We start from the raw sequence: 17,666 nt of genomic DNA on the forward strand, positions 1-17,666 counted from the left end.
TGTTTAAGACAAGGATTAACATGTGGTAATATATGCCCCAGTTTTAGACCAATTAAGACAGATCAAATGAAATCTCAAATACCTTTTGAACATGCATGTATAGACATATCAAGTGTGAGGGTATAGCAAACCTTACAGTGTTTGATACTGTCTACAAAAACTGTCACAGTACACATCTCGATAACAAGAGGGCTGGCTGCCTTGTATATTTTTGGCGAGAGTGTGGCATTCATGAGGCAACCTATACTTTGTTTTACATTTAAGATATGCATAACTAATAAAACTACAAATAAATACCTGATGCCTATACAGCTACATACCATATTCACAAGTACAGCATCTTGCTATAAGCCATTACCCGTCAATCAACCCACCCATGCCTATTGCAGTTCAATTAAAAAGCTAACAATAATTTATATGTGTATTTCCAATTCACTGTCTTTAGATGTTAATATGCCACCTATTTTGGGATCACTACAGTAATATAGCAACACAGACATAAAAAAATATTTTTTTCGATTTTGCAATTAAAGTACATTGTATCTTTCTTTCCAAAAGAAAAAACTGACTTAATGATCAGAGATGAAAATGGACTAAGGGCAAAAAGGCTGAAAATTAGATTACTCAATCTTTTCAATGGGAAAAATTACAAGTTTACATTACACTGATATTCTCAAAAAGGCTGAAATCAGCCAATCGGCTGAACATTTTCATCCCTGAATGATTCAATGGGTTAAAGAATATGTTCAAGATAAAAGCAGAAAAAAAATGAAACAGTGACATCATTATATAATAAAATTCTGATGTTGTTGACTCTGAATATTAAAATTACTACAATACAAATAAATGTACTACATGACTTTGGTGTAAAAAGAAACACAATTTTATACATCAACTGGTGAGTACTGTAAATCACTTATATTTTGCGTCAGATGTATTTTTGCAATAGGAGAGTCAATCGCAAATTCAAATCCTTCCGTGATTTGTATTAAAAATAACACCTTTGCATGGCGGCTAAGCTATCAGTTAAAGATAAAGGAGTCTTAAGGAGTCCATTACTCTAATTATAATTAAGCATTCACAAAAGTATGTGTTTGCTAATATGTCTGAAGAATTACTCGCAAAATCTAAGTGATTTACAGTGGCAATGAACTTAACTTTTCATATTAAAACTTAATAAATAAATATGTTATCAATACCCTTAGTTTCATCACAAAGACTTGAAAAATCATTATCAATATTAAGCTCGGTACATGTATATAATTATCTAATAATGAAACCTGCTTTAGGGAAAATCTGTATCATAATCATTTAGTAATGCCAAGAAGATTGTCGGTTTTTGTAAAGTACCAACAATAACATGAACATAATTTAGAGACGTTTTCAGAACACAGAGCACTCGCAAGCAACAATGAGAGATCAATTCTAAACAAGCATACAAGTCTCGGCATACCTACACATACTCAGAGGGCCAGTTTGTCAGCAAATACAACTATCCTATCTCCACCTAAATACTAGTGTTTGTTGCCAATGAACTTACAAGGGAGGAAAATTCATTGATTTTTGTGTGCGTCCAGAACTTTATTATAATATCGAAGAGATTAGAATGATTGTCCATTTGCCCTATAAGTAGCTATAAATGCATGGCATCACATTTAGACTAGGCACTATGCCATGAACTTTCCCGTTTTCTATAATCTCACCTGTTCACTAAATTTTCTATGCCCCCCCCCCCCCCCCCCTATTTTTCTCACATCCATGTGTGCACCTATTTATGCCGATTAATTTCTTTCCTGCTCTTAACAGCTTGTGACCTTTAGAAATGGAGAAAGATTTATGTTGTAAGCTAGTTTCTGAATCTAATTCATATGCATAAAACAATTTAATGCGTTATGTTCATGAGATAATGTTCATATCATATACAAAATAGAATAAATTGTAATTACGATGGAGAGGTTGGCACTAAAAAATGAGGATGAGAGAGTTATGTTGGAATTGTTCATAAAAAAAGAAGCTCTAAGTCATCATTCTGGTAAGATGACTTCTATTGAATAAGTGATGATAGTTTTGCTCTAGTGGTGAGTATTCACTGTAATAAGAAATTAAATTAAAGGCAGCGCGCAATATATATTCTGGAGATCGCCATTCTGAGTGCAATCAAGTTCACCCACTAATACGTAAAGATGATATCTTGTTATGCAAGTGCTTCAGTTAATGCTCGCCATCCTGAACATGCCTCTTATTTTCCAGGTACAGTGTATTTCAAAGCCTTCATCCCTATAGCATTTTGAAGCATAAACATTAAGATGCCCCTAGCAATTTTCAGACATTCTATTCAATCTATGCAGAAAGTTTCCATAAATCCTGAAAAGGACCCCACTTACAAAAATATCCAGTACAAATCAAGGAATTCAGCACTAATTAATACCATCAAGAGTTAAAACCTTACTAAGTTACTACCCAAGACCTCATGTCATGCTGAGAACAAAACTTGCACAGGCTATTTTTGCTCAATCTTTTTAAATTAATACATAGTTTGTTATATCATATACTAGTTAAAATTATCTAATCTGAGTAAGTTTGTCCCTGGTAACATATCGTGGATAAGTTGAGTTCCCATTCTGTTCCATAACTAAAACACCGAATATTTCTTCTTCCACTTCATACGGCGACTCGGAAAAGTCAAACATTATTCCCAGAATAACATTCAAGGCTGCCATATCATATTTGTGACAGCCCATATACCTAAAACGGGGCTTAAGGTCATAGTTACAGCCAAAGTTTTGAGCACCTGTGGGGTTGATGCACTCCTCTGTTAGGGCACATTTAGCCCAAGGCAGCATTAAATCCTGTCTTATCTTTGCAGTGTTATAAATAATCAACTGGTTGGCTTTCGCTGCCCTTAAAAAATAATAATTATCCTGCTTGGTTTTGAAATATTTGAACATCTTTGGGTGAATTAGAGCAGAGGCCGGCTCCTGTATGGTCCAGGCTGCTATTCCCCTCCTTCTTTGCCTGTGCTAACACCTTGTTTAGCTTGCTAGTTGTGAAGTGTTCGGGTGGCTCCAGCCATATCACAGCTCCGAATTCTTTCAGGGTCTCCTACAATACAATAGTAAAAGGATAGGATTACATAGTTTCATTCCTCAGGGTCTCCTACAATACAACAGTAATAGGATAGGATTACATATTTTCATTCCAAGTCTGAAAAAGACAAAATAATTTTCAAATTGTGCAACAACCAATGACTGTTTTTTCTTTGTAACCCATCAAGAACATGCAAAGTTCATGGTTACTGATTATATCAATTAGGATTAATCATCACTCATACCGTATATAGATAAACTATGGTATAAAAACTAAAAAAATGCCTGTAAGACAAAAATGCCCCCACTGCCACTTGACACCCCAAAATTTCATGAAGATGCAACAGACATGGTAACACTGTATGCCCCCCATATTGTAATAACTGTATTCAAATCACTGGAGACACAGACTCCTTCTAAATATAATCAGAATCCTAGACCCCAAATTTACTCACCTGTATGGCCAAGGGCCTATAACTGCTAGTATCCAGGTATCTCACATGTGAAGGAAATTTATCAAAAGGAAACACTTTAAGAGTACATGTCCTTGTCTTGTTACAGAACTTAATCATCTGTAAAGATAGAAGCGAAATATAAATGTCATTGTGTATTTGATGCATGAAATTTATGCAATAATCACATCAGCAGCTACCTGATAAGCATAATGCAACCTTAACCTTTAACCTTTTATGAAACCGAAGTGATGTGCCAATATATGATCATCTGAAAACAATTAAATATTGATAATATTTGCAAAGATTTTACAGTTATTAGCATTTTAAACCTTCAGATCACATATAGTACAATGGGTTTTGTTAATCTTTACAAACATTTTTATCATATAATGATGCTTATAATATATATGTGTAAGTTCAGATTTTATTTTAATACTGCAAGGCTTTATCATGTAGGGGTATATGGAAATTTACATTTTTCTCATGGTCATAATAAAGTCATGAATATAAGAGACATTGCTTCTTTGAAAATTTCTTTTATAATAAAGTCCTGAATAAAAGATACATTATTTATTGGGAAAAAAATATTCATTGGACCAGATGGTTGTTTCATAACTCATTTTATTGTGTATGGGCATGTACAAGAAGATAATGGAAGATACTGGCCTGGATGGACGGATAGAGCCATTTAGGCATTTACCATACGGGTAATCTCTCACCTTGTTTTCCACATGTGGGAAAAAATAACATTTACAATGAATCATTCGAAACATACCTGTTGAGATTCTGTTGTCCCAATTCCAAGATCATAAATCAAAATTTTTTGTTGCGGAAGAATTTTTTGGGTTGATTTAACAAACTTCAAAGTTTCTTCGTAGTGACCAGGCAGTGCTGAAGTTCCAATTATCGGTGATTCTTTAACGTCACTACCAACCACCTTGGCATCCTTGTCATAAAATCCAAGTCGATCCAGATAGACATGATCGACTCTGAGCTCCTCTTCGTTGGATGTCCTGATGTTGGTCGGAATGTTTTTGATGTTGTTGATCTGTTTGTGAGTCTGTGAGACTATGGTGTGCAGGTTTGGAGAAGGATTGGATAGAAGCCATATGGAGGTGGAAGTAGCAGCTATGAATAGGAGACATATGTAGAAATTCTTGGTCTTCATTTGGTCGCTAAAACTAAAACTTTTCCACTTTGGAAGCACTTCACTAAGAAATTGAGTCAATCGGCTGATTAATGGGGTTTTCGAATTCACCATCATCTACCCCATGTTGTCAAGTATATTTTCATTTTGTCACTGTAAAACAGTTCAAACAGCCAGCTACTGTTGGTCTAAATAAAAATAATGAAACTTAATTAATTAGAAGTCTGATACAAGTATTTCACACATAATTTTATCATATATGTACAGTAAAGATAAGGATTTTTTTACCAGTTAATTGTAGAGAAGATGTTCAAATGTTAATATTCTCTAATATTTGTTATGTAATTTAACTTGTTTCAGTACTTTTCATATGTTTTCCAAATTTCCATACAGTGCATATACACATTCATTTCGTTTTTTTCAAATGAAAGTTACAATATCAAAGGGACTATAATACATAATATATATTCTGTGTTTAGAAATTCGTGTCATGTGCACTATTTCTAATTATATATATTCTTAAATTTTTAATATTTCTATATATAGTACGTCATATATATAGTATATGCCATCTTTGACAATTTAGCAGCAGTAAAATGATCCCGATCTTATCAAGGACCAAAAATTCGCAAGTACCGAAACAATCGTATCCGATTGCGACGAATATCTCGGTATATAACTCGAAATCACTGCTGCCCCACCCCACCCGACAACCCATTCATATCTATAAATAGGCCTGCCAAGAGTATCTAGCATTGTTACCATCATAATAGCACAAAGTATTATCACTATGTCGCACGCAGCAAAACTGACCAAAGTCCCATCTTATGTAACCGTAATATAATCAAGACAAACATCGGATCACGACGATCTGTCAAACTGGTACGTTAATATTTTTTAATGAAAGTTTGGTTTATTTACCATTGTTTTACGCACAAAATGTGTCAATAGTTCAATGCATTCGGGTAAAGTTTTGATTTTTCTTTGATCGACAGATTTGTACCGTTCCTAAAAACAGACACATACCATAAAACTTGGTTAAAATCGACGAAACGCAACAAGTCAGTGGTGGCGGACATCTTGCCGGTGTCATGGGAAAATGTTACTTCCGCTAACTAGTCACTAATCATAAAATTACTTCCGCAAGCAAACCCGATATAATATTAAGGATGCTTGTACACCTAATATTGAAATCATGTCTAACAAAAATAAACTATTTTGTGTTTACGTGTATCTCATTACTGTTAAAGCACAATTTAGGTTTTTAGACCTGGGGCATTGAAATTATGCCATTCATTTGAATCACAATTATTAACAGTATTCGTTAAAAAAAATATTGACATCTAGACACTGTTTCTTTTCAAGCTGGTCATTCATTTGAACAAACTAAGTATATTATAGCACTAGACTTCTGCATACTAAACTGTACATGTACATTTTACGTTATAGCTAGTTGGGTTAAGTAGGTCAAGATCAACCATTTGAATAAACTTGATAGCTGCACTTTATATCAGTATATGCTACTGACCAAATATCATAACCTTGGACCTCCTGGATATGGAGATTAAGTCATTTAAATGTTTTAATCATATTTATCCACTGTGACCTTAGATCAACGTTCAAGATAATTTCTTCGAACAACCTTTGTTGCAATTTATCTTGGTATGTTACTGGCCTTTATTACCAGCATCCTAGGCTTAATTGCATGGTTACTGAGAAAAAATTTGTTTAAAGATTTTAACATATTTGACCCCTGTGACATTGAAAGTGGTTGAAGGTCATTCAACATTAAACAAACTTGGTAGCTCTGTATCCCAGTATGCTACTCATTGGCAAAATACCATCATCTTTATCCCTAGCCAGAGTTTCCTCTGGCCCTGACACCATGTCTGGTTTAGGGCCAGAGCGCGCGACATGGAATTTTCCGACACTGTTGGACATTGGTGTCAGGGCCAGAGGAAACTCGGGCTACTTTATCCCATTTTGGCTACTGAGAAGAAGTTGCCTAATGCACAAAGTTCACGACAGATGGACGATCGACAGACACCAAAATACAACATCAATTTTCTTGGCCCTTCTAAACCCATCTTCGCTAGCCAAGGCTTCTGCTTACGTTACATTCCACGACCTCGGAAGCCTTGGCTAGCCAAGATGTTCTAACCAGGCGAGCTAAAACTGATTCACTCCTCTGCCAGAAAATGATCCTACGGAGATGACAAGGATAATGAAGCTATACTCCACTGTGACCACAGGAACAGGAGCTTAAATAGACATCCCCTTTAACTGTAAAAAAGATTGGAGTGGGATCTTTGCATCCACCATTGAATGATCTTTATGGGTTCTATGTAAGACTGATCTTTTCTCTATTTTTCCCTTCTTTTTTTTCTTTTCCTTTTGATAATCTGACAATAATAAGGAAATCTAAGAAAGATCTAAGAAGATATATTCTCATAAAGAGATAATGATCTTAGACCATCAAAATCCAAGATGGCCATCTGTTGGCCATTTTGTTTTAAAATCAGATTCAAAATTGAATGTGTAAAACTACAGGCCAAGAGAAACCTACATGTTGGAGAAACATCCCTCTAGTGCTTTATTCAAGAAATAGAGATAAGAATAATTGTTTACAGAGATTTAAATAGCCCACAATCTGATGATGGTGGGCTAAAAATATCAACATAGCAACCGGTCATTTTACATAACTATCTGACAATCAATTTGTCAAGCACTATTTCAAATAATGACAGTACGATTAACCAGATAACAACAATTCAAAAAATACATTCTCAAAGTTCTGTTTATTAATGACAATTAAAGTATGACAACACAAGCACAACCTCAACAATGTTGATTTTGCATGTAATCAATCAAAGAAATATGATTTACAGTAATATTGTACAGTGAAAATGGGTACTTAATGTAACTGTTTATAAATCCTTTTTTTGTCATTAGCATAGTCCATACTTGACAATAAAGCTATGAACACCAGACATAATATCAGAGTAAAAATCTCCTTTTAACATGTCCAACCTTCTAATATGCACGTCCCAAAAATAAAAATCCCCTACGCATCACTTCCAAAGCATGCTTCCCGCCACCAAAGATCATGAAATATGATTGTCTCCCCTCCCTATATGTTTGCGTCTCCCTTTCCTGAATAAACAATTCTCCCTCCCCACCCTAAATAAACAATTATCTCCCTCCCCACCCTAAATAAACAAGTCTCCCCCTCCCATCCCTAAATAAACAATTCTCCCCCTTCCCTCCCTAAATAAACAAGTCTGTCTACTCTACATGAAAACAACTATTAATTTATTCATCAACAAACGTTCCCTAACCCCTGTAAAATTACTTTCACCTTATCTAAACTATCTAGGAAGAGTCGAGCCAATGCAACAAAAGCTCCCTTACCTACTTATAGACATGCTGCCAGCAAATTTTAACTGCCGTGCACATGGTAATGGACTGAAAGACACACAGAATTATACCCTTGAAAATATAAGCTTTTAGTCTAGTTTAGACTAGTTCATTATTTCCAACAGGTTTGTTCCTCTTTTTCCACTGTTTACTTCCACAGTGAGATTCTATCTCCAGTGTATTGGTGATATATATTGTACAAAAATATCTGTAAACGGAATGTCCTCATCAAACCTTCATCAACAAACTTTCAGTCATTTCATAATGACTGCATGCAGTGACAAAGAACAAATCCTTAAGACATTCTAAAATTAACAATATTGTTAAAAATAGTTTTTCTATTTACACATATATAATAAACATTTAATAAAAACTTATTTTTCAAGAGTTACAAATTAAAATTATTTTTCTAAATTCTACAAAGAAACTCTTTTCGTTCACATATTTTTTTTAAAATCCAGGATAAACACTTGGTAAAGCATAATAATTTTGATTGCATACAACTATATATGCAACAAAAATCCCAAACCTTTTTTTTTTTTGGTAATTTTCAGTCATAGAATCAAATTCAGGCAAAACCAATGTGACTCCAATAACTAAATGTTTTTGAAACTTAGTTTCTGTTTACATCTCTCCACTCTTGACTTTACGAAACACCTCTGACAACATTTGGTTACAGAGGGCAGCGTATGGGTTCATGGCAACCACCTGTTGCCTGGCAAATTGTCCTCCTAATGCTGCAGCTCTCTTGAAATCTTCTAAAGCCTTTTCATCATCCCCTGTAACAAATCAACATTTGAGACTGGAAATTTTAAAACATCTTGTTTTCATAGCATTTATATTTTTTTTTAAATCATATATATATGATAATAAATGTGTGTTTTACAGATACTGTGAAACATGTCCTCGAAATTACCCCGGCAGTAGAAGATGATGAAACACTACATTTTTTTGACAAAGCAGAGCCCAATGCAGTGGCTCAGAATTTAAATATAGAGTCTAACCTTCAGCTAGCGAAATTTGCATCATCCCACAGAACATGGAGTGAATCATGCCAAGAGAAATGAAATTGAAAACAGCCATATTAAAACTAAAACTAAAAAGTCTGTTGTACAGTATGAAGTTACAGCAGAAATAACTCTGAATCACAAATGTTATGGCAGAATTTCTGTTATAAAGAGAGTGGATGGGATTTTCTATATAATGCAACACATTTTGGATATTTTAATGAGATTTTTAGCAAAAACTATGAGGAAACTGAACTCTAACCTAAAAGTTATCCAAGTACTTACCATAATGAAGTATGAGCAGGGTAATTCTCCAACAAAAACTAAAATTATGCCTATCATTGTCTAAGCCAAAGAGATGTTACACAGGCCGTATTTGTCATTCAGGTATGTTAAACATTACATTGTAAACTTGGAGATGCTAATAAAGTTTTACCTGTGTAAACTACATTAAAAAACAAGATGGCTGCCATGGTCACCATCTTGGATTTCAGACCCACTGATGAAACTTGAAAAGAAGTTTGAAATGCAAATTTTGCAGAAGGTGAACGGGACACTACTTAAGATGACAGACAAAGCACAATGGCCATAGGTCATCTAAGATGACCTAAAAACCACTTACCTTCAAGTTTGAATACGAGTCCTCTTTGTGTGAAGGCCTGGCAAGCAGCTGATCCCTTCGCATCACATAGCTCTATAGCCTTGTTCAAGTCCTGGAGAGCACCTAAATTACATCAATAATATGTATACAGTGATCTAGAGGTGTCTTGATATACAATACATATTTATACATGTAGCAATCTATAGTTTATAGAGCAATTTAGGGTCAATTTAATATAGGCAGATTTATTCAGCGATCTATAGAGATGACCTTATATATTTTACATACATATTTATACATGTAGATAAGCAATCTATAGTTTATACAGCAATCAAGAACCAATGTAATATACAATACCCCATATTTATACAGCAATCTAGAGATGACTTACTACTATGGTCTACTGCATAAGTATTTGTCATTCAGACACCTTAGCTACATAAAATATGCCTCAGATATATGGCATGCCAAAGCATATAATACATCATCTTCGCTAGCCAAGGCTTCTGATTACGTTACACTACAAGAACCCTTGGCAGATATAGGCGTCAGTTCTGGCCCTCTAGCGGAGATTCGAAATTACCACCCTTTACACATGAAATTTTCGACCAATCAAAACAAACGTTACCGATTTACTTCATCGGTGATGTTTACAAACGCACATGGAGGCTTGTGTCATTTTGATGAGATATGTGATCAACGACTTCTATTAATTGATCCATCACTGCGAATGTTTCCCAATGATTGTACGTCTCTGTTTTTAGGTAAAATGTCATGACATAGTCAACGATGTAGCTCTGCACTGGGCGCCGCAATTTTTGTTTACTGTGAAACCAAGCCTGGATGTAAAACGTGATTTGATTGGGTGCCCTGGGATTCCAGGGCGCGACGGTTTGAACACGACTATATCTGCTAAGGGTTCGTGGAGTGTAACGTAATCAGAAGCCTTGGCTAGCGAAGATGATAATACATATAACACAGGGCAAAAAACTGACCTTATTAAAGGGCAAATAGTTGGGTTTTTTTGCAATAACGTAACGTAAAATGATTTGAGTGACCTTAGGTAGGAAGTATTTTAGCTTTAAAACTTTTTAAGTTGAACTCAATTTGATTGTGTCACAAAATGTCATTACAGTATTTATATTAACTTAAAGGTAAAAAAAGTTTGCCATTATATATATGTACAAATCTCTGAGCATAAGTTTTCCTAAAATTTTCTCATAATAAATGTTAAATCATGGACAAAATCTTTTTGTAAATGATGCCATTTTCATAATTGAGAGTAAAAGATTAATTCTTTTGCCATAATGAAAAAAATGCATCTTTGTTGTCACATAAGGTCCAACAGTATAATATAAGGGATTAAGAGTTGTCCTTAGGTCAAATCTTTTTCCATTAAACAATCTTCATTGTCCAATGGTATAACCTGAGGGTTAAGGAGTTATCCTTAATGTCAAATCTTTTCCCATTAAGTATCATATGTATTATTTAAATTTACACTTCAGCATGCTATGCTCAGCCAATCAGATTTTTCCCAGCTGAACATAGGCTTATGCCTAGATTAAGATTTTGTTATAAAAATAAGTTTTGTCAAGTGTAACACTTTTGAGTATAATGACCTTGTACATCTCCCTTAAGTCTGAGAGCCTGGGCTCTATTGTTGTATCCAGACCCTCGGTCTGGACACACCTGTATTGCAAGTGCAAACTTGTTCAGGGCCAGCTCAAGATCACCAGCTTCTGCAGCGTCAACCCCCTCTGCTTCATACTGTTTTGCTTCCTTCGCTTCATCAGTTTCAATTTCCTCTGAAATATTTTATTTGCATTCATACATATTTTATGTAAATGTATACCACGGTACATGAGAATGATCAATCATTCAATATTACATAATTTGCATCAATATTTTAATGAGTGTAGGTTTGAATACACTATATATAATTTTGTAGCTGTGAGTAGTGTAAATATCCATATGGAAAACTGTGAATTTGGTATTATCAGTGACTTTCTTACCCTAATTATACAGGGACCTGTACCTTTTCCATTGGGAAAATATAGCCATATCTTTTTAATTTCGGCAAAAAATGTACTTTCTTCCTTCAAAAATAATCATCAAATCAATGATTTAATATCATTTTGAATATGAATAGTATAGCTATGATCAATCAATTATAGCATTGGAATGTGACAACATTATGTAAAATGTATTATGATCAACATTTCTTCATATTTATTAACGTACAAGGAAAGTTACAATTACTGATTGGGAAAATATGAACTAAAAATTGGGAAAATACAGCAAAATTTCTTTAGGGGAAGGGGCCTGTATTCGGCCCCAAATCCATGCCAAAACATCACTGATAATACATCAGCTGTACATGTGTAGCAGAACTGAGCTAAACTTTGTGAAAAGGCCTAGAGCCTAGTAGTGATAGAATCATTTTGTGGCTATGTGGTATTGGCTATACAATAATGTACATATGTACATCACTTCAATGTACATGTGTAATTATGGAACTGGGCTAAACTTTGTGAAAAGGCCATTGCCTAGTGGTGATAGAATTATTTTTTGTGGCAGTGAATTCTGTATATGTGTACTGTAATGTCAATGTGTATTGCTCACTCCTATAAATGGCCTGTACAAGCTGAAAGGATGGTTTTATAAGTTAAAATATGTACAGTAAAATATGACGCTCTGGCCTGTAAGTAGATATACCAGCAAATTCAATTATGTGATTGCTACGTTACCTAAAGCTGGAGTAACTTCCTCGTTATTTTCATCGACAACATCGCCATATGGGAGGTTCGGATTGAATATTCTATTTAAAACTGCTTTGTCGTGTGTGGATATTGTGTTTGAGGTCATCCTACTTTCTTTTTTAATTTAAGCGTTTCTGAGATAAGATTAAACGTTTTGTTGATTTAAAAAAAAAACAATTCTAAAATTTAGTACGGTAATTGTTTTAGATCCGGAAAAAGACAATTGATGAGCCGATCATATATATAAGTTAAGGTTTCAATCGTTAACCCTAGTTACTGTCATATGATCTACCTAAAGACCTACTAGCAATACAAAAGTACAGTTGTGTACTACATTAAAGTATACATCCCATTAACATCTAATTCGTATACAAAGTATAACACTAACAACGATCTATCAAATTATGATTTCTTTTGTCAATATATTTACATTTGTATCACACCTCAGTATACAAATTAAAATATCTATTTTACATTGATGCATAAGCAATTTGAAGATCAATAAGTGGATCATAGCGTACTAAGGTTAAGAATGTTACCCCCTGTAGGATGGGAAGAATCTAACCCCTTAGGATCGGGTGTTTTTGTTTGTTTTTGTTTACATTATGTGATGTGACAGGTTAAGAATCTTACCCCTAAGGATCTGTTCTAGTGAAAAGTCAAACTTTTCAGAAGACTAATTTTTTATGGTATACATGGCACCTCATTTTAAAGAGGAGAAAACAGAGATATAAGAAATAAAAATAAAATTACGTGTCACCGTGCTTTTTCTCGAGTTATATTATTGATCAAAGATTAGAATTTGACATACATGTGATTTAATGTGTAATCTGTTGTTCTGACCATACACAGAACAAATCAAAGCAATATCTTAAAAGTCTATTACCAGATATGTATGAATATTATTGGAATTAACAAAACTAGAATATTTATTTAAATTAAGACGTTCAATTGATCTAACCACACACATGCTTATTTTTAACCAGAATAGCAATTTATGCAACCCCTATCCCTAAATTTTGAAGCATGAAAAACCCATTTTTAACCATTTTTTTCTAGATGCAACGTTTAATGTAAAAAGTTCTGCTGACAAACTTTTAAAGATATTTTTCAGATCAAATGGGGAAATGTTTTTCTTTTTAAAACTGATACAAAAATGTGGGGTCAGTGTGCTTACTTTTTTGTCCTGAACTAACATCTGTTCTTTTTCAGTTTTTCGGGAAAATATTTTTAAGTGCTACAGTTACATTGAAATGTGAAAATAAAATCCAAAACCTGTGTTATTTCCCACCTTGTTGTTTACTATTTTCCGCATTGTATTGCACATTTCAAAGTTTTACAGCAAAAATGAATTAGAAATATTCAAAATTACCAACGCAACGATGCTTTTAGTGAAAACAGTTGAGTCCAAAAATGTAAAATTTGAGCCTTGCACAAAATAGCAGAAACAGCAATTTTCAAAATGACCGCCAAATGGCCCATTTTTTGAAATTCTTCTAAAAACAAATATACTTACATAAGAAGTCTGAAATTTTGAAACAATTTTCAGATACAATCTTGCTAAAAAAAATGGCCATTTTTTAGTTATACATTACAAAAACGTTTATATGCATGATCAAAACGGGATTTCAACGTGACTGAAACCTCAGAAGAGCAGATTCTTAAGGATGGGAGTGGGTTTTTTTTTCTCTCTTATCATGTGATGTCCTAATATCTCTTTGTACCTAGGCCTATAACATTGAAGTTTCTAGTGTTCCAAGCATCTTCGATCTGTGTCGTACCCTATAGGGTCCCTACCCTTGGCGGATTGTGTTTCTCCGGAAGCTGAAAACAGATCTAGACCTGTCTGTGCTATCGTGGTTTTCCTTGGGCCAAGACACTTTACCCTAATTGCTCAGGATGGCATGCGACGTGCCTTCCGTATGATATTCAGTGATCATGAGTTAGTCATCAACTATTAAGGAGATCCCGCCTCAAATGACCTTGGCTGTTCACGGGGCGATAAACCCAGCAAACGTGACAGAGAAATCTTGAGCAGGTGAAATGGAAGACAAATCTTTAAATGATGGGAGAAATGACGCTTTCAATTTTAAGGGTTTACGACCTGACGAGCCTTGTGTTTGTCAACTTATAAGTAAGAATCCTCAATCCAAAATGGGTTTAGACCCCTGTCCCACCCCAAGTAAAAGAAGATTATATTTGTCGCATACCCAAGATGATGGAAGATTCTAATGAGAACTGTTAAAGGTACACGCTGCATCATATGTACTTTTAAAGGAGAATCTGCTGTGTATGCATGTTACCACAACATGATTCCGTTCATAATTGGCGTAACTAAAAAAAAAAAGAAAACATGTTAAATATGGTAAAACTGGTTTCGTCTCGATGATTAGATCATCAGTTTTATGAACCTTTTTAACACTTTCCCGCGTTCTGTCTACATTATGTAAGTGACAAATACAACCTTTCACAAATTACACCTTTGAATTAAAATTTGATCTTAGATCTGTCTACACCATATCTGTTTTAAAAAACGACAGCGCCGACAGCCCATATATATACACTGTCTTTCACAAACATGCATAAAATTAAACCGACGGTATAAAAACTATCTAATTTAAAAAAACTAACAAATGGAGAAAAAAGATAATAGTGTCACAATAAGTTTGTTTTTAAAAACTTAAAGTTATTATCCAACCAGAGAAATCTTTACTGTTGACCTTCAATTGACAGACGAGTCGATATGCATGATGGGTATATTGCATAACAGTTTAAAATGATCCCGTTTTCTTTTTCACGTCGACGAATCAGTCTTGAGGACTAAATAGTTGCGTCGGTTAGCAAAAGAATAGTTATATCGAGTTCGAATCCTGCAGATCTATAATAATAAACGTAGTTATTTTTGCTGTGTGCTGTTGATGTGTACATTTTTTTTACTACATGCAAACATGAACCACTGTGCTCCATGTTTTTTTAAAAACTTTTTTCCAATTTGTGATGAAACAGTGTGTATTTCCCCCATTGCTGTAGTTATTTTATGATATTAGTCTGCAGGTCACATCACACTGATAGGCGTGTTATAAGTGTCGTCTGCTGGTCACATCACACTGATAGGTGTGTTATAACTGTCGTCTGCTTGTCACATCACAGTGATAGGCGTGTTATAAGTGTCGTCTGCTTGTCACATCACACTGATAGGTGTTATAAGTGTCGTCTGCTGGTCACATCACACTGATAGGTGTGTTATAACTGTCGTCTGCTTGTCACATCACAGTGATAGGCGTGTTATAAGTGTCGTCTGCTAGTCACATCACACTGATAGGCGTGTTATAAGTGTCGTCTGCTGGTCACATCACACTGATAGGCGTGTTATAAGTGTCGTCTGCTAGTCACATCACACTGATAGGTGTTATAAGTGTCGTCTGCTAGTCACATCACACTGATAGGTGTTATAAGTGTCGTCTGCTGGTCACATCACACTGATAGGTGTTATAAGTGTCGTCTGCTGGTCACATCACACTGATAGGCGTGTTAAAAGTGTCGTCTGCAGGTCACATCACACGGATATGCGTGTTATAAGTGTCGTCTGCTTGTCACATCACAGTGATAGGCATGTAATAACTGTCGTCTGCTTGTCACATCAAACTGATAAGCGTTTTACAAGTGTCGTCTCCTTGTCACATCACAGTGATAGCCTTGTTATATTTGTCGTCTGCTGGTCACATCTCAGTGATAGGTGGTATAACTGGCGTCTGCAGGTCACATCACACTGATAGGCGCGTTATAAGTGTCGTTTGCTAGCCACACACAGTGATTTCACTTAGTCGTTTGTGTGATTCCACGTAGTCATCTAAGTGATTTCACTTAGTCGTTTTAGTGATACATCACTAAGTTGTTTAAATGATTTCACTTGGTCGTTTGAGTGATTTCACTTAGTCGTGTGTGTTATTTCACTTAGACGTTTGATTCGTTTCACTTAGTCGTTTGTGTGCTTTTTCTTACATGTTGAAGTGCACGTGATTTCACTTAGTCGTGTGAGTGATTTCACTTAGTCGTGTCAGTTATTTTACATAGACGCTTGAGTGATTTCACTTATTCGTTTGAGTGATTTCACTTAGTCGTATGAGTGATTTCACTTAGTCGTTTTGATGATTTCACTTAGTCGTTTGTGTGCTTTTTCTTACATGTTGAAGTGCACGTGATTTCACTTAGTCGTGTGAGTGATTTCACTTAGTCGTGTCAGTTATTTTACATAGACGCTTGAGTGATTTCACTTATTCGTTTGAGTGATTTCACTTAGTCGTATGAGTGATTTCACTTAGTCGTTTTGATGATTTCACTTAGTCGTTTAAGTGATAATACTTAGTCGTTTGACTGATTTCACTTATTCGTGTGAGTTATTTCACTTAGTCGTTTGAGGGATTTCACTTAGTCATATGAGTGATAACATTTAGTCACATGAGTGAGAAATGTGAGAATGAGAAACCGGACCATGTAGTCAGGAAGATGACCCCATACCTTTTCACACATAGATGAAAGGCAAGTGCGTTACCACTTTGCTACCAAACCACTCGTAATACTTTTTATTTGTATGCGTTTTACACAATGTAATGTATTGTATTACATCTTCTTCATGTTAAACCATTAAATTACATTAAAGCTCAATTGAAATGGAATATTAATTGAATTGGTATTTTTCTTTATTATATAAAATGAAGACTTTAGAGATTGCATTGTGATAATATCAGAAAAAGAATTTTAAAGTTTGATATGAGGTCAATGGAACATATTTAGACCCCCTTGACTTAAACTTCCCTTAAGCAACATTTAGTATGGAATGTTGCATTAACTTACATCAGTCACCATTTGTGGCCCGAATAGAAGCGCGTGAGGGTTCTTACTGTGGGAGGAACCCGGAGGAAACCGTCGTAGTCGGACAGGTGACCCCATGCGTTTTCACGTCCGATCGGAGAATCGAACCCAGGTCCCGGTGCCTAGGTGAAAGACAAGGGTGCTAACACTTTGCCACCCGACCAAGATTAAAATGAATTATATGCAATATGTTCAATGTTTACTTTATTCAATTAGCTCTTGTAACACACAACTTAAAACTTGTCGGAGTGATGAATCAAATCTGAAGATCTGAATTATACAATTAACTCAACGGAGATAAACTTTCAAAACAAAAGTTTAT

General features: G+C 34.9%; 2 protein-coding genes across 2 annotated transcripts; both read right to left on the bottom strand.

The window, feature by feature from the left end:
• Positions 1-572: 572 nt before the first annotated feature.
• On the bottom strand, positions 573-5,794 carry LOC117344588. Its single transcript, XM_033907389.1, is given in 5 exon segments — positions 573-3,011; positions 3,013-3,102; positions 3,542-3,658; positions 4,317-4,876; positions 5,715-5,794. Coding segments are annotated over 4 exon segments (1,146 nt in total). The 5' UTR covers positions 4,806-4,876; positions 5,715-5,794; the 3' UTR covers positions 573-2,561.
• A 2,492-nt stretch (positions 5,795-8,286) lies between these two features.
• Positions 8,287-12,613, bottom strand: LOC117344589 (tetratricopeptide repeat protein 36-like). The gene is made up of 4 exons (XM_033907390.1): positions 12,461-12,613; positions 11,333-11,518; positions 9,735-9,836; positions 8,287-8,884 (listed from the first exon to the last, which is right to left on the bottom strand). Exons 1-4 carry the CDS (start codon positions 12,576-12,578, stop codon positions 8,730-8,732), a joined length of 561 nt encoding a protein of 186 aa, XP_033763281.1. The 5' UTR covers positions 12,579-12,613; the 3' UTR covers positions 8,287-8,729.
• Between the last annotated feature and the right edge of the window lie 5,053 nt (positions 12,614-17,666).

The sequence above is a fragment of the Pecten maximus genome, chromosome 16 (genome assembly GCF_902652985.1).
Source record: "Pecten maximus chromosome 16, xPecMax1.1, whole genome shotgun sequence".
NCBI classification, from domain to species: domain Eukaryota; kingdom Metazoa; phylum Mollusca; class Bivalvia; order Pectinida; family Pectinidae; genus Pecten; species Pecten maximus.

Coding starts and splice junctions, on each gene's coding strand:
- LOC117344589 (XM_033907390.1), bottom strand. CDS start 12,578: ATGACCTCAAACACAATATCCACACACGACAAAGCAGTTTTAAATAGA. Junction 11,519..12,460: donor GGAAGTTACTCCAGCTTTAG/GTAACGTAGCAA, acceptor AAAATATTTCAG/AGGAAATTGAAACTGATGAA. Junction 9,837..11,332: donor ACTTAAGGGAGATGTACAAG/GTCATTATACTC, acceptor GATGTAATTTAG/GTGCTCTCCAGGACTTGAAC.